The 22033-nt window shown below is 48.2% G+C and overlaps 1 protein-coding gene across 3 annotated transcripts in view; it reads right to left on the bottom strand.

Annotated features, from left to right (window-relative positions):
* PCSK6 (proprotein convertase subtilisin/kexin type 6) overlaps nucleotides 1–22033 on the bottom strand; it is a 124148-nt gene that overhangs the window by 31007 nt on the left and 71108 nt on the right. For all 3 annotated transcript variants that reach the window (XM_090028510.1, XM_090028511.1, XM_090028512.1), the window contains 5 exons: nucleotides 18998–19098; nucleotides 16043–16146; nucleotides 13493–13610; nucleotides 5031–5219; nucleotides 1450–1580 (listed from right to left, as the gene is read on the bottom strand). In XM_090028510.1, the coding sequence (XP_089884636.1) occupies nucleotides 1450–1580; nucleotides 5031–5219; nucleotides 13493–13610; nucleotides 16043–16146; nucleotides 18998–19098 (643 nt within the window). The remainder of the gene's footprint in view (nucleotides 1–1449; nucleotides 1581–5030; nucleotides 5220–13492; nucleotides 13611–16042; nucleotides 16147–18997; nucleotides 19099–22033) is intronic.

Here is a 22033-nt window from a genome sequence, read left to right as displayed (position 1 = left end):
CTCACACAGTTATTGTCTACACACACCCACCCACCCTCTAGTAACTGGAGACATGTGGGAGGATTTCTGCTTACACTTTGGCTTTTCACCAGCGATAACCTGGATGTGCAACTTCACTCCCCCTTTTACACGAATTAAAAAGCCAACCAGTGCTCTTCACTCCTAAATTGCCAGTTAGAGACCTAGAGAGAGAAAGGACTTTTTCTTTTCTTTTCCCTTTATGCCATGGAAGAATTGTCCCCACAGCACAGATGTTTCATAGATATTGATGTGGGCCTGGAAGGGACCTCACAAGATCATCGGGTCCAGCCCCCTGCCCAAGGGGCAGGAAGTCAGCTTGGGTCAGATCACCCCAGCAAAATAAATGTCCAAGCATTTCTTAAAGGTAGGTGCTTGCACCATTTCTGAGGGGGAGTCTATTCCAGACTCCGGAGACTCAGATGGTAAAGAGGTTTTTCCTTATGTCCAGTCTAAAACTGTCTTCCTGGAGTTTGTGATCATTAGACCTTGTCTTCCCTTGGGGTGCCCTGGTGAACAGGTGTTCCCACAGATCCTGCTGCACACCCCTGATGTACTTATAGGCTGCCACCAGGTGCCCCCTGAGCCTGCGCTTCTCCAAGCTGAAGAGTCCCATGGCTCTCAGCCTGTCTTCATAAGGCCTGTTCTTGACCTCTGATCATGCATGTGGCTCTCCTCTGGACTCTCTCGAGCTTCTCCACTTCCTTTCTAAAGTGTGGCACCCAGAATTGGACGCAGTACTCCAGCTGCGGCCTCACCAAGGCCGAGAAAAGTGGAAGGATGACTTCTTGGGTCTTGCTTGAGATGCATCGGTAGATGTAAGCCAGTTTTATTTGCTTTGCCAGCTGCAGCATCGCATTTGGTGGCTCATGTTCATCATGTGGTCAATCATAACCCCCAAGTCTCTTTCAGTCGTGGTGTGAGCGAGTTCCCAAGCCAAATCAATTCAAATCTAACCAGACCAATTCAAATCACATTACAGCCCCTGGCTTCCTTTTGTTTTGATCTGGATTTGGGAACCTGTATTTCTGGTTTCAGCAAAATTCAACTTCCCTTCAAAGCTAAGCTGAGTGTTCCCTCTTAGACTATCCATTGGCAGGCAGATCTCTTAATTTCCTCAGCATAAATAATTCTATCCTGTCTCAATGGTCTTTGCATCACGCCCTACATATGGGATAAGAGTTTTATGCACCTATGCTTGAAAACGGGGGCAAGCCAGGTGCTCCATTTTGCAGCCTTATACTATACTATAGCATAGCGCTACCTAAGCAAAACAGCTGAGGGCCGGGACCCAGATGTTCTCGGTGAGTACTGTACAGACATCTGCATAAAGCATGGTGTGATGAACAAGCCTATGAGCTGCACTCTGAGCAGCATCCAAGCCTCGCCTCTCAGCAAGGACAGGCGAGAGGGATGACAGTGGGTACGCACCTTGATGAGCAGGGTGGCGCACTTGCATGTCGCGGACCTCCAGAGTCCATTCCCCCTCGGCTCTCTCCCCCCAGCAGTGGACAGTCATGAACTCCCAGTGTCTAAATCCTTCGTTAGAATTATCGAACGCTCTGCAAATGGAAATGAGCACAAGCACGTAAATCATAAAGCCAGCAGTGTCAAGAGGTGGGGAGAGCTGGTCATGCTATACCTCTCACAGGCTAGCCACAGACGGCCCAATGGACCAGCCTCTCACCTTCCTGACGGAGCAAGCCACCTCCCCACCCCAGTAATGGCCTTGAGGGAACCAAAGCAGTCCCTGACACGAGAGGGGATGCCAGGAAAGGATGAAATGTATTTTTAGCTGCTTGCTTATGTGTTTCAGCTGCTGCAAATAAAAAGGACGGCCAACACAAGGAGACCGGCCAACTCTTCACAAAAAGCAGTTTAAGAACCACCGTGATAACCTCAGGCCAGCATGTTTTTCATAGATCTTAAGATTTAATATCCAGAGGCTGCCGGGTGCCCTACTCAGGGATTTGGGGATAAACTGTCACTTCCTTATAGACCCAAGAGGAGCCAAGGTTTGGAGCATTCACTACACTCAGGCTATTTGCACTGGGGCCCTGAGCACCAGACATGACCAAATAGCTACGAGACACAGCAGAGGCCCTGACAGCTGTGCGAACAGCCCCCATGGAGAGCATGGCAGTCACGCCAACTGCACTACAGTCCTAGACAAATAATTGCACTGCGCATGCAATGGAAAAAGTCTGGCATAAATTGCTTGACACAGAGCTGGAGACATGTGCAGCCGTTCCCTCTGCGTCAGCGTAGCCAAAGCAACAGACTGGGACGAGGCTCTTGGTGCACTTGCCGAGACAACTAAAGACCAAGAATTCACCATACCAGAGCCATGGCCCTGTTAAAACCTGCAGGTGTTTCCTTCCACCCACACCGAGAAGGGGGCACAGCCTCTGTGCCCTTGTCCAAAGCCATGAGAACAGCCCTGGGCAGCCAGAATTGTGTAGGAAAGCCCTGAGGCGGCTCGGCACTACACCAGGACTCAGCTGGCATGAACCCAAATTGGAGTGAGGGGGGGAACTCCTTCACATGCTCTGCCAGGTGGGCCAGACACCGATTGCTGCCTACATGAAGTCCCCAAAAGCAGTCCCCTGAAGTCTGCACTACAACTCATACCCCATTCATTTGGGGTCGTCAGGAGAACGCTCCAGCTTATCGACGTCTTGCGAATTCTCAGTAAAGACAGTGCTCCCCTGATAAGTCTTTGCCGAGAGGTACAAAGTCATGTCAGTAGTGGAGAGTGCAGACCAGCTGCATGCACATGAGCGCCTGTTGTACATGTGGGGTGGCTGCTGCTCTCGCACATCCTGGCTTTAATCAGGAACAACTCCGCACAAGCCTGCAGTGTAACACAGATGGCGGCTGGGGTTCAGCTCAGCAAACACAGTAGTCGCCATTCTCAGGACAGACTCTGGGTGAGGCACTAGACGATGACAAGCCTTGGACTTTATAGAGCCAGGCTCAAAGTCTGAAAGCCATGATACTTCCCCATCACAAGAAACCCCACGTTTTGTTATAGACACAAATCGAGACATGCTCCATCTAACACAGGACTCTGGATTCCCTCCTCTCCCGCTTGCATCCAGCTCCCTCCCACCTGCAAACACTCCCATGATATCCTGCAACTGTAAATCTAACAGCATGCCCCAGGGAAGTTGAGAGAACAGGTGACGATGTACAACAGACCAGGAAAAGCAGCCTCCACCATGGAGCCATCAGTAGCCAAATGGCACTAGGGGATCCTTCAAACAACTATAAACACTTATGTTTTTAAGCCAAGGAGGTTCGTCCAGGCTCACAATTTGCAGCGGGACCATAATGTGCGAAGCCAAAAGCATGAATCAGATCTGGAGTGGAGCTGACACCATTGCTTTTCTGGTATTCAAGGATCACTGGCCCCATGGTCCTTGCTATTTTTATGCTTCCAGTAATCGAAAAGAATATAGCTGTTTGCCTCATGCTCGGTCCTCTAGCAGGTCCCTGCCATCTGGAGGCTAGGATGAGGTGACAAGCGCTGCCCCCCCCCCCCCCCCCCCCCGTTATGCTAGACCAGGTATTTCTTACTGGAACACAAGGGCATTCTGCCAGGAGAGACCTCAGTCCCAAGAACCACCTTCACCCCTGCCAGCTCCTGTCACTGGAACTGCCCCTAGCCATCAGTGAAAAGTTTTCTGAAGCAGTTTGCATCCACAAGAAGTAAAGTGATGGAGTTGACTGGCTGGGTTTATACTTCTTATTCTGAATAAAAACTGGCATACTTCAAGCCTTTAGATCTATGTCAGCCTTTTGCAGAAACTGTAGCTTTCAGCGTTTGGCCCAGGTGCACATGGGGAGTTTTGTGGAGAAACAGCCCTGAGTGGGCTCCTCACTTACCAGGACTCCTAAATAGCTGTATGGAAAGTAGATTAAGGGAATATGTGGGGTAAGGGGAAAGTGGCATAAGGCATTTCATTAACATGCCAGCTCCCCAGGCCTCTGCTGCTCTGCCAACTGCCCCTTCCAGTGCACCCATCACTAGCTGACATGCTGCTTCTTCATACCAGGGGGAGGTTCCCCAGCTCCTCCCCAAGGAACCGGGGAGACATCTCTCCTTCTGGCTCTTCACTGGGATGGAAGGTCCTCTCCAGCCTCTGCCAGTTCCCCTCACAGGAGAACAGACCAGGCCACAGCTCTTCCATGCTGTCCCATCACAAGAAACCTTGCTCTCTTCCCCAAATCTCCATTCTCTCACTTGCACAGTGACCAGTTGGACCAATCGCAGTGACCACCTGACTGAAGGACAGTCATTTCTCCCCTCCCATTGTCACCTGCTCTTGACCTGCACAGAATGCCCCTGCCATTTCCCATGCAACCCCCGTGCAGGGGCTGTGTAATGAGCTGCATGGCTTGGGGGCAGAAGCCCAGCTGCAGGGGGTTAAAAAGATAACAGCCCATGAAATGAAGCAGGAAGCCCAGCTGCAGGGGGGCTGAAGAGAGGAGTCTGCCTGCCCGGAAGTCCTGGGTCAGGTGAGAGGGATGACTGCTAGCCTTAGGGGGAAGTTAAAAGCTCCCAGGGAGGGGAGCAGAGAGAGAGAGGGAGGAGGCTGGTATGCAGAGACAAGCACTGAGCTTCTCCCCAGAGCTGAAGAAAGACTGTAGGGTTTGCTTTTGTTTGTAATTCACCTGCTGATGGTAATACTTGTCTTGTCTGTTATGGGGATGAGCCTGCTCCCTGCAAAATAAGTGGACTGGAACTGAGAACCAACTGGACTTTCTGAGCAATCTGGCTCCAGGGTTGGGATAAAGGAGAGACAACCTGCTACAGTCACCATGTCCCAGACTGGCTCACACACTCTTTGGCAGGGAGGGAAGGGGGCGTGTGGAGGGAGGGGGGAACGGTCAGAGAAGGAAGAAAGAAGGGAGAGAAACTGGAATGACAATCGAAGTTGGACAGGGAGCCGACCTCATGCCCACTTGGCACAGTGACAGTGCTGCTGTAATGGCTCTGCCACTCTTACCTCGGTGCCAGGAGCTGAGACTTGGTCCCTGAGGGAGAAATGAGATTGATCTGCAGGTCCCCACGGCGAGGGTGGGAGATGCTGATTCTCACAACAACGTGCTCCAGGTACATCACGCGCTGGTCAGGGTGGTCAGTGCAGGCACTGGTCAGCGTGGTGGCACGCACTGGCTGGTTGGGGCGGATGTACCTGGACAGGAAGACAAGCAGGTTTACAACAGAGAGGACAGCGAGTCACCACTGGGGTGAGGTAACCAGGAAAGCAAGACAATGCCGTGTGTAGGGGAGCGTCTGGTTGCAATTCATGGGGCCCTGTGACCTTGTCCGAGGTGATTCTTCACTGCAATACCACGGTTCCCTGCAGCACCATGTGTGCCCACCGGCAGCCAGCTCAAGGGGGATTTCGTTAAGTAACTCACAGCTCTGCATGCAGCCAACCCTCAAACTCAAGCACAGAGAAATCATAGACAATGAGGGTTGGAAGGGACCTCAGGAGGTCACATCTAGTCCAACCGCCTGCCCAAAGCAGGACCAGCTCCGATTAGATCATCCCAGCCAAGGCTTTGTCTAGCTGGGCTTAAAAACCTCTAAGGGTGGATTTATACAACCTGTCTGGGGTACCTGTCCCAGTGCTTTACTACCCTCATGAGAGTTTTTCCTAACATTCAACCTAAACTTCCTTTGCAGCAACTTGAGCCCACTGCTCCTGGTTCTGTCTGTCCCCACGGAGAACAGTCTAGCTCCATCCTCTTTCGAGCCGCCCTTCATGTAGTCGAAGGCTGCTATTAAATCATTCCTCAGTTGTCTCTTCCCCATGCGAAATCAGCCCAGTTCCCTCAGCCTCTCCTCACAAGTCATGTGTCCCAGCCTCCTATTCATTTTCACTGCCCTCCGCTGGACTCTCTCCAATTTGTCCACATCCCTTCTGTAGTGAGGCACCCAAAACTGAATACAGGACTCCAGATGTGGTCTCACCAGTGCCAATAGAGGAGAATAATCACTTCCCTTGTTCTGCTCCTAGTAACGCAGCCCAGGCTGCCATTAGCCTTCTTGGCAATGAGATTTCATAAACATTAGGGCTGGAAGGGACCTTGGAAGATCATCGAGTCCAGCCCCGTACCCAACCGGCAGGAAGTCAGCTGGGGTCATACGATCCCAGCAAGATAAGCATCCAATTTGCTCTTGAAGGTGTTCAATGTAGGTGCTTGAACGACCTCCGCTGGCAGACTGTTCCAGACCTTGGGGGCTCAGACAGTAAAGAAATTCTTCCTTATGTCCAGCCTGAAACGGTCTTGCAGTAGTTTATGACCATTCGACCTCGTCATCCCTTGGAGTGCTCTGGTAAACAAACATTCCCCCAGATCCTGGTGGTCACCCCTGATAAACTTATAGGTGGTCATCAGATCACCCAGGAGCCTGCACTTTTCCAGGCTAAAGAGCCCCATAGCTCTCAGCCTGTCGTCGTAAGGTCTGTTTTCCTGACCTCTGATCATGCGTGTGGCTCTCCTCAGGACTCTCTCAAGCTTCTCCACATCCTTTTTGAATTGTGGAGCCCAAAACTGGATGCAGTACTCCAGCTGCGGCCTCACCAAGGCCAAGTACAAGGGGAGAATGACGTCCTGGGATTTGCTTGAGAAGCATCTATGGATGCAGCCCAGCACTTTGGTCTCTTTACTAGCCGCAGCATCACATTCACACTCATGTTCATCTTGTGGTCAATGATGACCCCCAAGTCTCTTTCTTCTGTAGTGCTAGCCAGCGTAGCACTGCTGAGCCTATAAGGATGCTGCAGGTTTTTCCTCCCACGGTGGAGAACCTTGCATTTTTCGGTGTTAAACACCATCAGGTTCTTGTCTGCCCATTTGCTGAGCCTGTCCAGGTCAGCCTGGATAACCCGCCTGTCTTCTGGTGTGGATGCTATGCCCCAAAGTTTGGTGTCATTGGCGAACTTGGCCAGTCCACTCCTGATTCCAATGTCCACTTCATTAATGAAGATGTTGAACAATATGGGTCCAAGGACAGAGCCTTGGGGGACCCCACTTGTCACAGTGACTTCCATTGATTACTAACCTCTGGGTCCGACCACGGAGCCAATTTCCCAGCTAGCAGATCACGGTGGACCCAAGGCCACAATTGGCCAGTTTCGCCAAAAGGTGATCATGGGATACCAGATCAAAGGCTTTTCTGAAATCAAGATATATGACATCAATCTCTTCTCCTTTGTCCAGGTGATAGGTCACCTGGTCGTAGAAGGAAATGAGATTGGTCAAGCAAGACCTACCCGCAACAAATCCATGCTGGCTATCCCTCAGGATGTTGGCATCAGCCAGTCCATTAAGGATGGCCTCTTTAATAAACTTTTCTAAGATTTTCCCCAGGATAGAAGTCAGGCTGATGGACCTGTAGTTTGCCGGATCCACTTTCCTCCCTTTCTTGAAGATCGGCACCACATTGGCCTTCTTCCAGTCTTCGGGCACTACACCAGAGTGCCAGAAGCTCTCAAAGATCCGTGCCAGGGACTGGGCTATGACACTCGCCAGCTCCTTGAGTACCCTGGGGTGTAGATTGTCAGGGCCGGCTGACTTGAAGGTGTCCAGCCTCTCAAGATGTTCCTTCACAAGGTCAGCATTGATGGAGGGAAGGGGATCTCCCTCACCCGGACCTCCCTGTCCCGCAGCAGGCATGGGTGTCCCATGGGGCTGATGAAAGACCAATACAAAGTACCCATTTAATAGGTTGGCTTTTTCCTGGGCATCAGTTGTCAGCTGTCCCATCTGGTTCAGCAGGGGTCCAACATTGCCCTTGCTTTTCCTCCAGCTTCCCACATATCTGAAAAAGGATTTTTTATTGTCCTTGATGCTCCAAGCTAGTTAGAGTTCAGTTGCAGCCTTGGTTTTCCTGGTTTGCTCCCTGCAGGACCGGACCAGTGCAGAATAATCCTCCTTGGAGATGGATCCCATCCTCCATCCTTTGTAGGCTTTTCTTTTTAGCCTTAGGAGGTCTGCTAGATCCCTGGAGAGCCAGGGGGGGCTGCCGTGCTCTCTTGCTGCCTTTCCTTCAAGATGGAATAGACTTAGCTTGTGCACTGAGGATTGCTCCCTTGAGGAGCAACCACCCTTCTTGAACTTCCCTCTCCCTGGCACACTGCTGGCTTATTTCCAATTTACTGTCCACTGTAACCCCCAGGTCCTTTTTGGCAGAGCTGCTGCTTAGCCAGTTAGTTACAACCCAGTTGGAAAACCACTGCTCCAGTGCAACAATTCTCACTGCCCCGAGCTGCCACCAGATCCTTTCAAGAGTGCCAAGGATATGCATATAAGCTAAGCAGATAAACCAGTCCCAATGGCAGGTCCCACTAACTACTGAAAAGGACTAGGAGGAAACACAGGACACTAGAGCACCCCTTTTGGGCATGCTTGGGAGGGACTCATCATCACACATAGCAACTGCTCTCGGGACCCCTCTGCACAAGGCCAGCCAGGCAGGCTCAGTGCTTGCTCACATCTGGACAGTGCCCTTACAACTGAGCCCCGCAAGCCGAAGAGCCTGCATTCTTCGCGGCAGAGATAATCACCACCAACGAACGGGTGCATTCCCTGTACTGTTCTCAGTCATGTTGTTAATGCACTATTTATTAGAGGGAGCAGCCTCTATTATTCCCCTGATTTCCTCTGGGGCCCTCTTTGAGCACATGCTCAGGGCTCTCGCAGGGATTACACTGCTTGGCCTTATTTTGCCTCAGTCATAAAAAATAATCCAAATGGCTATAAACAGTGATGTCATTCCCTAGGAGGACTGGTAAATATTTGAAAACATTATTTGCATTCACCATGAGCGAAATTCAAGATGTTGCCTCTTCTCATTACTGGCTTCAAAAAGCCTTAGCCTCTGCGGGCCAGATTTTCAAAGGAATCAAGGTGTCTGACTTGTGTTCATGTCAGCAAGGGGCATCTGGTTCAAACCTGGGACAATCTGGCTCTTTTTAGGGATTTAACTCTCACTGATTTCTCTGGAAGTGAAGCTTCTAAATGCATTTTTTTAAAAACAGACCTGTATATCTAACGGCATCTGTCAACTACTCCTTCTGGTCCAATATCACGGCAGCATGGACATTTTAATACATCAAGCAGCACCGTTCAGAGCCAGGTTATGCCTGGAACCAGGCTTCTTGCTATTTGTAGTGCTTCAGGTTTTCCTAAGTGAATCAGAGCCCCTGACGTGCCTTTGTTTTCAGCTCCAAACTGAACTTGCAGGCGGCAGACAGGCGATCCGATCCAAGGAGCCCGGTGTCATGCAGGTGTCAGGCGTATAATTACTCCATTCTGCAGAAACAGTTGGAGTAAAACACCACAGCAGAGTCTGGGGAAAACCTCTGGAAAAACGAGCTGCCCCACTGGCTACATGCAGTACCCTGCTATATTAGGATTAGCCTACGCTGCTTTCTGTGCATGCTCCAAGAAAAACCACCAAGCCAAAGCTTATTCCTGGTCCTCTTCCAGCTTCAAGACTGTTTACTCAGTTTAGTAATTAGAAACACTCAACACCATCATGAAGCTTCATGCAGAAAGCTAACTCCAAAAATTGTTTAACCCAACCTAGAAATAGTTTGAAGATCTAACAAATCCAGTGATTTTGTGACACTGCCAAAAGAAGTGATGCTGCGTTACAGGACCCTCCACGCTGGTTCCAGAACCTGATTTCACTCCTATCTGACTTCAGAGGTGACTCTCAAAACTCTCATGAGCCATGAAGATGCATGGTGCAGTTCACCACTCCTGATTTACACCAGGGAAACTTCCCCTGAAATCCCTGGTGGTGACACTCAAGTGAAGCTGGAGTAATGATGAAGGACTAGGAGGAGACAACCCCATCAGCAAGGTGTGAAAATAGCGTGGATGCAACTCAGAATGATCCTAGCTTTCAAACACAAAGACAAAGGCTCTGAATATAATCACACTGACATCCTCTAATATTATCACTCTCTCAGGAAGGAGCCCTGGATACCCTCTGCTGTGTACTTGCAGCAAGAGAAAAGATCAATGACCCTAAGAATGATAAGACCATACAGCTGGAAGGGATCTCACCAGGTCATCTAGTCTAACTCTTTGCTCCAGGTAGGATCATCTCTGACTAAACCATCCCAGCCAAGTGTCTGTCCAGCCTGCTCTTGAAAATTTCTAGGGATGGAGAGTCCACAACTTGCCTAGGCAGCCTCTTCCAACTCTTAACCACTGTTGTAGTGAGCAGACGGAGACAAGATAAGGACACAGAACTTGAATTTAGGGTTCGTGCCATTGCAATCTTTCTGGGCAAAAAAATTGTGCCCTCTTGCCTAAGAGAAGTCCTGGCGGTGGGAAAGGACCTAGCAGTCCAGATGTACATACACACAGCTCATTCAGTAACTACTGGGATTCATTGTCCTCTTCCTGTCTGTCTATAATCCTTATCTGCATCCTATTCAAATTTACACTGTATGTGTCCAGGGCAGAGTCTGGGCGTAACCTGGTCAGTGAGACGCCATGTACATTGGAGGGGTCTCAAAGCATATTTGTTTCCCTCCGAGTGTATGCGTGGGTGCACACAAGTATGTGCATCACTTATGCACACTAATAGATTGATATATATGTAGATAGATGGATGGAAACCCTCCCTACATTCACAGACACTGCATGCAAGGTAGATTTCCCTGACTAAAGCTAAGTCAGACAGAAAAACAAGGAGTGTGACAGACCGTTGAATGGACCTCAAAGCTGGGGAGCATTTTCTTTGCCTACCAGCCTCAACTAGGTTTTCCCAGAGACCAGGAAAAAAATTTGGATTGTTTTGTTCAATCATTGTTTCTTATTGCTTCACAGCAGACGGCAAATCAATGCAATCTGCATCACAGTATACACAACCTACACCCCCATCTGCATCACAATACACTCCACAGGAGCTGTGATGGAGTAAAGTGCTCGATGATAAGGAGAGGCTTTTGAATGTCTTGAAGATCCAGGAGTTGTGGGTCACAAACTTTGATTTGGTAGTATTATGGGGGAAGCATTTCTCTCTGGGCTGGAATGAGCATGCTTTCAGATAAACTGCTTTATGAATTAACCTGGCTCCAAATTCCTAGCTCCACATCCCTTCATTTTCCAGGAAAATAATGCTCTTTAATGAGTGCATCGCTGTGCTGGGAAGGAGGCAGTGTCTTACCAGGAAGTTTGATTTTTTTTTTTTTTAATGACTCAAACCCACTAATTTGGACAGATGGATGATTCTGCCTATATCTGTCAATTGGTTGGTTCCCGCAATGCAAAACACATCTGTATGCCTGTTTCCATTTAGGCTGTTATTTCAGTGCCTTGGCCAACCAGAGATTTCCCGGATTTGAACAGAACAAGGAACTCCTCCAAAAAAGAGCCGGATCCACTGGCTTTCTGTTGACTCCAATAGGCTCTGGAGTAGGCTTAAAAGAAAAGCAGAGACACCTTCCACAAAACCCTCTTCACCTGAACCACCGTGGGCTGGCTTGGACAGAAGAAGAGCAGGGAACTGGCTAGACTTTGAGCAGACCAGTTATGATTGACGCACACCACTTTCTGCTGGTGGAAGTGAACTCAGGATTAGTTAAACAAAGTCTCAGCTCAACGGGGACTGTCTTCTCCTACACTGCCATGCTATGTACAGACTGCCATCCCTTCCTTTTAACTATGAGGTTTGACATCTCAGCAAAGCATCTGTTTTCTTTGGCATCCATATGCTTGTCCACCCCAATCACATTTACTCTTTGCTCCTTCATCTAGCAAGGGAAAAGAGAATAAGTCTCTATCAGAGCTGTGCTTATTGAGAAATGAGAGGGTTTTCCTCATCTTCTTCTACTCTGCGATACTGACCTAGACGGATCAATCCTAAATCACTTCACCTACATGTCATTACCCCTGGTCCACCAGATCTCTCTCCACCAAAGATAAACCATGAAGGGAAAGAGGAGGCAGAGCACATTTCACTGCCTGGCAAATCCTGTTTGTGGTGCACAAGAATAAAAAAGCCATGCAAATATGCAGTCAGCATGTGGGAATGGCTGCACTTTGACTCGGGAGAGGGGGATCCGAGTCCAGATTCTAAAGGATTGTGCAAGTCATGGCATCCTTTTAAAGAAAGTCAAATCAAAGCATCCTCATGCATTTGCACAGTAATACTAGGATCAAGGCTGGTTTGTCCACAGTGCATTTGAGGCTTCTAGTCCCTGGATGTTGCGCTCAAATTGGGACAGGTTAGACATTTGTTTAATAAAAGGTTTATTCAGTGACAAATACAGTTGGGGGAGGGAAAATAAACTCTTTACTAATTTGAGCCAAATGTGTTTTGGCCAACACAAGCAAAAACAGAGAGACAGATATGGAGGGAGAAACAGAGAGCGAGAAATGTTTTAAACACTGAAAGATTTATTCTGACGCATTTTTAAATGAAACATTTGGACTGATTTTTTGAAGACCAGAATGATCTTTTGTTTCCGAATGTAGCTTGATTTAATTTAAAAAAAAAAAGCATTAACACACCCAAGGACTATATGAACTTTTTAAACTTTTGACTTTTCTCAACTTTTCCCCCTTTTTTTGCCCCAAATTCCTCCCCATATTAGACCACGTTAATAGGAAAGAGCAGATGCACCGGTACATTTTATTACCTAGAACACAATGTGATTTTTGATGAGCATTAGTTATACATTACCTGTGCTACAATACAGATCCTCTCTGCCCTGACTCTTTATTCCCCCCAAGAAAAAAGCTGTGTGTCACATGTAACATTTTGTCCCTCTCTGATAAAGCATCACAAAGCTCTAAGCAGCAAAATTAACTGGTCTGCATAAACTACGGGTGGGCAAAATGTGGTCTGCGGACTGGATGCAGCCCATCAGGTCATTCTAGCTAGCCTGTGGGGCCCTGAAAAAAGCTAGAAAATTAATATTTATCTGCCCCTGTCATGTGGCCCTTGATGGGTTGCCAAAACTCAGTAAGAGGCCCTCCACCCAAAATAATTTCCTGCCCTGGGCATAAACCCTTCTGTGCCCCGCTCTCATTCACACAATCGCAGAAAAGCTTACAGCCCGTGGTAAACTCATGCTTATCATACTGAGCAGGATCATACTGAGAAAAACGGGGTGGTTTCAACATGCCATGCCAAAATATATGTCCAACTGCTTTTGATTGCTTGGGACAGCATCCCAGAAATGGGCAAATATTCCTGACATGAAATGTCCAGTGTCTCTAAGCACAAGCCTGGGGGTTGGATGGGATGGGGGTTGCCTTTCCCTCTGGCACTCAACTGCTTCAGCACCCCATGTCCCTCCTCTGGGGATGCCTGCTGGAGACAACCACAGGGCCTTCACTCAGGGCAGTGAGAACTGCATAGTCTAAATCCATTCATCCCAAAGATTTCTCAGCCCTGGGACTCATGACACGTACCCTGGCTCATACTCACTTGGTTTTTCTATCTGAGCTGCCAATGCAGAGATGCTGGGGAGGTACTGCTTTCCATTTCTTTGCTTCTAATACAATCGCTTCTGCATTAACCAGGCCGAATCCATATAGATGGCTAACTGAAAAGACAGAAGACTCAGAAACCTACTTACTGAAAAGTAATAACACCTAGGAATAACCTAGGGGCAAAAAATGCATTTGACTGGATTCTCAGAGGCAAAAAAATAGGCCAAGGAAGATACAGATGTCAGCTGTGATAGCCCAGACCAGGGGAAATACTTCTTGTTAGATTCCCATCACCATCAAGTTAACCCTTCTGCAAAGGTTAGCACTTCTGCAACCCCTAAAGATCAAGTTAACCCTTTTGCAGAGGTCTTCCAGGTGAAAAGCCTTCTGCTCCATATTCACGCTCTGGGCAAGCAGAGAGGGGAACTGGTACTGAGTGTGAGCTCAACCCACAGCTGTCCAGCAGCTGGAGCCTTCTGCGCTGCCTACGGAAGTGTCCTGCCCACCAGTTCCCCCTCCTGCGGTGGAGGCCAAATCCCAGAAATGAGGTTTCATAGTTTCTAGGGTCGGAAGGGACCTGAGCAGATCATCTAGTCCGACCCCCTGCCATGGCAGGAAAGAGTACTGGGATCAAATGACCCCAGCAAGGTGTTCATCTAACCTCCCCTTAAAAACCCCCAGGGTAGGAGCCTGCACCACTTCTCTTGGAAGTTGGTTCCAGACCCTAGCCGCCCTGACCGTGAAGTAGTGCCTCCTGATATCTAACCTAAACCTACCCTCTGAGGTAAGGAGTCTGCTTCGAGCTGGCCTCCTCCACAAGGGTCGCTCTCAGGCTCAGATGTGCTGCTTGGTGTGTGCTCAGGGTGGTCCAAGGCAGCAGCATCACCTCCTGTCTGGGATTTGGATTTGGCACTAGACCCAACTGGCACTTCTTGGCAGCAACCTCGGGGGTGGCATGGGGGCAGCAGGAAATCAGTGCCATGGCACCGCAGTGCTGGAGGCTCTCAAAAACAGTGCCGCAAGCCTGGATTTATGGTGCTGAGGCAGGGACGTGGGCATATCCCCTCCACACCCAGGAACTCGGGCACAAGCAAACTAGCTGAGTGGCTCATGGTGACATGCCAAGCCTCTGTTGGAGACGGGGAAAATCCAGGTCTCCTTAGGAGGAACCTCCCCACACAACCATCCTTCCTTTTTATGTTCATCTTTGCACTCTCGCCTGTGATGCCTTATCCGACTGAGCGAAGGTAGCCAGGCAGAGACTTCTGGATTGGGCCAGCAGTCTGGTTTAAGGAGAGTGATTCAGTTCTCCAAACTTTTGATTTTTATTTTATGATTTCCTAACCCCCTCTCAGCACAGGCCAGCTGTTGCCTGACAGCACAGGCAGCAGATGCTCAAGTCCCCTGGTCTGGGAACATCCGTGGATAAGCAGGCTTTTGCAAAGCTTATCAAACTGCAAATTATCTGCTAACTGTTACAATTCGCCAGCAAACCTTTGGTGAGAATAACAAAGAGGAATCTTGGAAATGTAGGGAAAAGCCCTGCCAGAGCTCAGGCTCCTGTGAATATTGCTGTGTGCTAGCCCTTGTGATCCTTTTCTATGCAAATATTCTTGCAACTAAAATCCCCCCTGCCCCCCCGACACGTTTGCAAATACATGAAGAGAAGGCAACACTAACACCACCAAAGGGAATCAGCAGATTTTTGTTGCAAGGACTTTTGTAAAGGCTCCCACTGAATTTGCCTAGCACTGGTTGTGTGATCCTTGGTGCCCTCCAATGGGTTTCAACTCTCAAGTATTCTGCTTATTTCTGTTATTCCAAGTCTCAGAGGGGCTGGCCAAAACTGTTGCAACCAGGAGGTTATATCTGGGGAGGAGATCAGAATCCTTTCATATGTAAAGGGCCCCAGAGGAAATGGAAGTAGATGAGAATTAAAGCATTGCACCAGAGCAGACAGGATTGTCCCAATACCTATATGCAGTGCCTAAGATCTCTGCTATAGAGATGCTAATAAATCATTGGACTGGACGCTTAGAAGTGGCTGCAGTAAGACAGGCCATCTGTGTTTTGAAGCCATTCTTATGTTCCAGCCATTATCTGGAGGGAGTAACAAACCAGAGAGGACTGTTTGTGCTCTAGATAAATTTTCCACCATTACTGACTGACTATTTTGGCAGCCGTCACAATTTTTAACTCATTTGCTCTGGACTCCCACTGGCATTAACAGGAATTACACACAGGCAGTTTGACTCCCCCAGTTAGACCAATACACACAGTGTTACTGTGGTTACTCTATTCTTGCTAATGCAGTCACCCCCACGGAGCCCAGCTGACTTGGTGTTTGATCTGACTTTGCCAAGGTGCAAGGCTTTGCAGTAGTACAGCACAGACCCTCCCAAAGGGCCTCTCCCCGGAGTGTGCAGACAGTGACACCAATGGCCTTGCTCTTCACCCTCTTCTCCACATATCGCTGTCTCTGCCCCTTTGCAGCAAATGTTGCTTAGTCCAACGCCCCTCCCCTTTCCATCCCAGTCTGCCTCACCTTTGTGTCCTGCTCCATTTGTTTTCCAGTCAAGTGCTTTCAGATGTACCGGCCGGGACGTTCGAATAATCAGATGCTGAACATCTCTCCAGGTCAGTAAAGGGCTAAAACAATAAAGGATGCAAAACAATGGAAATTATAGGAAGCCTTCACCATGCCAAAGTAGTGACTTTCAGCCAGCCCTACCTCGCCAGCTACACTCTGCTATGAATGTTTTGCAGTATGAACAGGAGAGTGCAACCTTCCCTGCAGCAGAAACAGAGAGCACCCCTTGATAACAGACTGAACTGCCTCTCCATCACCGTTACAAGAAATATAGCATAAACCCGTGATTAAAATGTTAACGGCATGGGTGACGATTGAAAGGATCCTGGCACTCTGCCCCATCTTCCCAGCAGGAATGGTTTCTGCAAGTCAGAGAGGTAATGGCCAAGCCGTGGCAGAATCAAGAGAAGCGGAGCCAAGCAGGGCACTGGATGGCATGGGTAATACAATGGCCAATACGTCTGCAATGAGTGCTTGCAAGCTATGGCAGACAAGGTTTTTTGGGTGAATCTGGTATCTTTTATTAGACGGACTTATATATTTAGCTCTCATGCTTAAGAACATAAACTGATTGCCTCACAGATGTCAGGAAGGAAATCTACACCGTAAAGCAGTTTCTACATCGGTCCATCTTTCTCCAAAATACCAGGCACCAGTCAATGCATGAAGCATACTTGACCTGATATAGCAATGGCAATTTGGGATAGATAATATTGGAAGAACTTTCTGTCACCAAAGGGAGTTCAGCACCTGAAGAGGCTACCTATAGAGACTGTGCAGTCTCCATCACTTGAAGTTTTCAGTGTCAATTAGGCAAACATTTGCCTGGGATGGTTTGGACACGGATGATCCTGCCCTGAACAGGGGGATGGAGAAGATGACTTGAGGGTCCTTCCAACTGGAGTTTTCTATGAGCCTGTAAGCCAATGGGATGAGGTGCTACACAGCAAACCCTGACTTCCTACAATAAACCCCGTGGGAAATAAACCACATTCCTCGTTTAGGGTGAAAAACAAGCTTAAAATAGAGCTGATGTGGGATTTAAATAGCGCTTAGGCATCGTGCTGGTCCTCTGTACTGGAGTGAATTGCACTCAATGTGCACATTAACCATACATAAGAATTGCAGCTCAGAAATGTTTCGCAAGCATTTTTTTGTGCTTTCTCCTACAGATGTTACTTAAGCAACTTGAGCTTTGATTTACAATTCTAAGCTGCACGTAGCAAAAGAAATTCAATGCATTTCTTCTTGGAATAATGGAATATCCCAGCGCTTGGCTTTCTCTCATGTGCCATGCCCTGCTACTTAACGTTGCATTTTATGTCCCGATTAAACAATCCAAAAATTACATCTGACTCTCCTAATGTATTTGTAATGGAAATTACATCTCCTGGAATGTATTCACCCAACATGGGTTCCTTGATTTAAAACAGAGCCAAGCACTGAAAAGCTGGTGGGGGTAATGAAAACAAAAGTTGCCAGCTATGCCAGCATTTGTAATGCCAGCCATGAGGTCCATCGCATCAACATAATGACTTATTTGTCCCTCTGACTGTGCAATCACAGTTGCTTACGGGTTATTCATGGCTGCAGGAGTTAGGAGTCGCAGCCTGATTTTGCTTCCTGCTCTCTTGCCCTCCCCTACAATAATACAGTTGAGAAGGTCTTCAAGACACTTGTCTATGAAGAAACACTTCTCAGAAAAGAAATGTATAGGAGCCAGCCTTGCAATGGGATGAAGAGTGAAATCTTTTCAGAGGCTAAGTCCTATCAGCGTTCTGCCAGGGTTGGATCATGCATCAGCAGATGTCGGCAACAGCTTTGTTACACACAGCCCTCTAATAGCAGAGGCTCAGACTTCAAAGGGAGCAGGATCAGGCCCATTAACTGCCCAGCTGCTTGGGAATCAGCAGTGAAATGCCTGTTTCCATGGAAAACACCTCCCGCTGCCTTGTCTGAAACCAGAGGAGAAGCAGAGCAGGGCTGTGCAGCTGCTAGGTGGCTATGCCCTGCAGGGAGCCCACGATGCCCACATGCCTGGATCCGCGCTGGGCACTGGGAACTTGAACGATGCTGAAGCAAACCCTGACTGTTTTGGATGTTAGACCCTCCTCTCACTCCACATGACACCAGGGCAGCTGCCATCCACAGAAGCCTTGCATCAGAAGACACCCCTAGGTTAGAAGAGGCAGGCCAGTGGCAAGGCACACGCAGCGAAGACAAGGCTTATCCCAAGATCATTCACCCGCTTCATGATCTGGTGTGATGCAGCTGTTACAATCGTTAGGGTATGCTCTTAAATTCAGCTGTTCAAAGCAGGGAAATGAGGGGGAGAGGGAGAAAGAGAGATGGCTGGAAAGATGAGTTGAGTTGAAGAAGGGATCCCGTTTTTATTAAACATGGCTTATTTAATGCATGGAGCTGGCTGAGATGGTTCCCACCAAATGAATTTCAGTTGTTGTTCCAAAGCCTCCTTACAGCCACAATGAAACATTTAGAGAGGGGGTGGGAAAAACACCTGACAACATTGCTGATATTTTCCATCTTACACAGCATGCTTAGTCGACAGTGCATCAAAATCACTTTTGAAGGAGCTAGCAAAATCTTTGGCCTATTGAAGTCTGTGTCATCTCGCTGTGACAGCCAGGTTTTTGGGGGGGAAAAAGTGTGAAGAATCACACTGGTTTAAAAAAAAAAAGGCTTAAAACGACTGTTTTGTGTAAGATGGGGACTGCCCAAACCTCATAAAATGGAAACAAGTTTGACATTTCCCATGAAATGATTTCCCCCCTTTTCACCAGCTCTGTTGTAAACACCTGCTCCTTCTCCTCGGTGGTAATTGTCGGGGACCCTGCTATTATTCTGAACTTTCAATGCAGGAATCTGTCGACAAAGGAAGGAGTGACTTACTTTGCTTCCAAGGCCAAGGCGATGATGCCTGCGACCATGGGTGCAGAGACGGAGGTTCCCGTGTGGCCATCTGTGCAGCGGTGCCTTAAGTCCGTGGTAACCTAATGACAAAGTGATTGCAGCTAGTGACTGTGCAGATCTCTATGGAGATCTAAGATTATAAGACAGACCAAATCCCCTCTCACGCACAGAAGGTTGCTGTGAACAGATCAGCACTCAGAGATCAGAGTTTATTTAAGACCAGCTGAACGGCTACTGATTGAAAGCCTCGACTGTGATGAGCCTCAAAGAGCCATCACGTGGCTGGGAGCAGACTATGTTGCAAGCGTGCCAAAGGGTCCTAGTTTGGGAATAAATCTCTACTTTGTTAGGTGCTGTGCGTCATAGAAAGAGGATTCCTGCCCTGAGAAGTGAAGAGTTATTAACAGTAAGCAACCTTTGTGTGGCAGCAGGCCCAAATAATCTGGCTCAGGTCTGGGTGGGCTGGAGCAAGGACCCAGTAACTGCCGCTACTACCACTTCTCCTTGGCACCTGGCTGGAGCAGGACTGGAGCGCCCCACCCCTGGCTATGCCTGGGACACTGCCAAAGCCCCCCGCTGCCCAAATGCAACCAAAGGCCGCTGGGTTTATGGGCCGGATCCAGGGTCTTGGCAGGCTGGATCTGGCCTCTGGGCTGTAGGTTGCCAACCCCTGGTCTGTAATGCTGAAAGGCAACTGGTGGAGATGCAATACAATGAGATGATAATTAGCAACAGAATACCGAGCACTCAGAGCAAACCACCTGCCTAAGAAGTGCGGCGGTTTTGTAGGCATCCCAGCAGAAGGAGAACAGTGAGGTTCATGGGAGGAGCAGGGCAGACGGCACAAAGAAAGTAACTAGAAAATTTGCAAAATGCAGGCACCTGCCTGCATTTAGGAGAACAGGTTGGCATGTACGTTGCTCCAGCATTGGTGTCCCACGGAAATCACCAGCTGAGCACACACTGAGATTTAAGCAGATGTCTTTGTGAATCGGGGCCTTAGCAAAGCACGGCGAGGATGCACATGGGATCAAAAGATGTACTTCACAAGCTCCTATCTTAAGTTCTACTCCGGCTACTTTGCTAGAAAACAAAGATTTAAATTAGGGGAGAAACAACTACGAGTAGTTTTGTTGAGGATCATGAACTGTAGAAAGCTGTGCCTGGAAAACAAGCATTCACACTGCACTGGGAAACCTCAGGAGCAGAGACAGCATCTCCTGCATTGCTGCGGTCATATCCACACAAGTTTTCACTCTCCATCACTGCTGGGGTCCCGGGAAACAATAGCAAACTGCTACAGCCAGCCACAGTTGCAGGGCAGACAAATCTGTCTGCTGTGCCATTACCAGCTGGGAATATGAGGATATGGGTATCGCCCCCATAACGATCTAGCTCATAGACATGCAGATGCCTGTAGGCATGGACTCAGCTAGTAACACCTTTCCTTCCATGTTCAAATCCCACCTGAGACTCAAGTTAGTTCTGAGTTAGTTCTGAATGCCATCATTTAAACACACGAAGAGGAAAACACCCTGTACATGCTTTCAGATGAGAAGTTAAATTGGACATATCTGCACCCTAGCGCTGCCAGCACTCCCAGTTTTACCTTGAGCCCTATGATACTTAGTATTTTCCTTAAAGCCATGTCTCCTGGCATCAGCTTTCCTTTAGCAAAAAAAAAAAGAAGAAAAACTCATTTCAAATAAGTTTGGAAAAGGGAGCTCCAAAGGCTCAGAACCTGGGGCAAACCATCAGTTACCTATTTATTTCTTTATTCAAAATCTTGCGGTTTTTAAGCAGATCTCAGGATTTGGGGCACCACTCTCGTGATTTTTGGAGATGACAATTTTGCACCTGCCCAAGAAAAAGTTAAAACAAAAAAATATCCAGCTGAATCAAAGCAGGTCTCCATCCCACCAGCCATTTTGCTGCTTGAAGGTAACACCTGCTAGCCAGCTCTAGAGCACTGAGATACTCTGGAGATGCAATGCAACTATCTGGGTATCAATTTATTCTTCAGAGGAGGTGTCTGTTATATTTCCAAAGCAGCTGCTGTCTGGGGATAATATCTACAACCTGTGGTGGCACGTTTAGTTGCATGAGTTTTATAAAAGTTAATAGATAAGGTTTGGGCAGATCACTGGGTAGTTTTTTTCCCCCTGGATGCTGTGTGTCTAGTGTCCCTTTCAGGGGTGGGGTTGGTTTTTTTGAAAACTTCAGGATACTCTTAAAGCATGAAACTCCATCCACTAGTTCCATTAGCTTGGGCAGGGAATGAGGAGACCTGGGCAAACACTGGATTTTCCATCATGGGAAATCTCAGTGTTTCAATCTTTGTTTCCATCCTGACTTAATGAGAAAAGGCTGAACTGCTGACTTTTCTTTTTGGTTTTATTTTGTAGGTGAAAGAAACAGCTGAGAAAAATGTCATGTAGCAAAATCAAAGTATATGGGGAAAACTAACAGTTTCCTGCAGAAAAATTTGATTTAGCAAAAACTGCATTTTTTGTCAATGGATAAATTTGATGGAAAAATTCCCAGCTAATTCCGGTAACGAGCAGGGCCAGTGAGTAATATCAACAGGGGCTACGTTTCACATGATGCACAGGGACTCTCCGAACTCAACATCTTGCTTTTAGGAAGTGGCATAAGCTGCCATAACTTGACAGGCAATCAAGTTATCCAAACGGTCCGTGGAGAGATTCATTCAAAGCCGTGGATGTTGTCCCACTTTTCTCTTAGAAGAAACTGAACAGGAAAAAGATGATCAAGTTTTGATAAATGGTTGTTGCCCAGACAGCTGTTTTGCTGGAGGTCAGGGTCCTTTTTAGCCACACTCGGGGTGACTGATCAGGCAATGCGATAAATCAGAGCTGCCAGAGCAAGGAGCTCACTGAATGCACGTCTGCTACATGAGACTAGCTCATGTCCCACCCGGCTGTGGGCCAGCCCGTGGGTGTCCTGAATGCAAGCATCTTCCTGAGCCAGACCTGCTGCCCTGCTTCTCTGAGC

The sequence above is a fragment of the Crocodylus siamensis genome, chromosome 15 (genome assembly GCF_052110815.1).
Source record: "Crocodylus siamensis isolate JL-2025a chromosome 15, ASM5211081v1, whole genome shotgun sequence".
Lineage (NCBI taxonomy): Eukaryota > Metazoa > Chordata > Crocodylia > Crocodylidae > Crocodylus > Crocodylus siamensis.
Note: the sequence above shows the minus strand (reverse complement) of the source record. Positions and strands in the feature narration are given on the sequence as shown.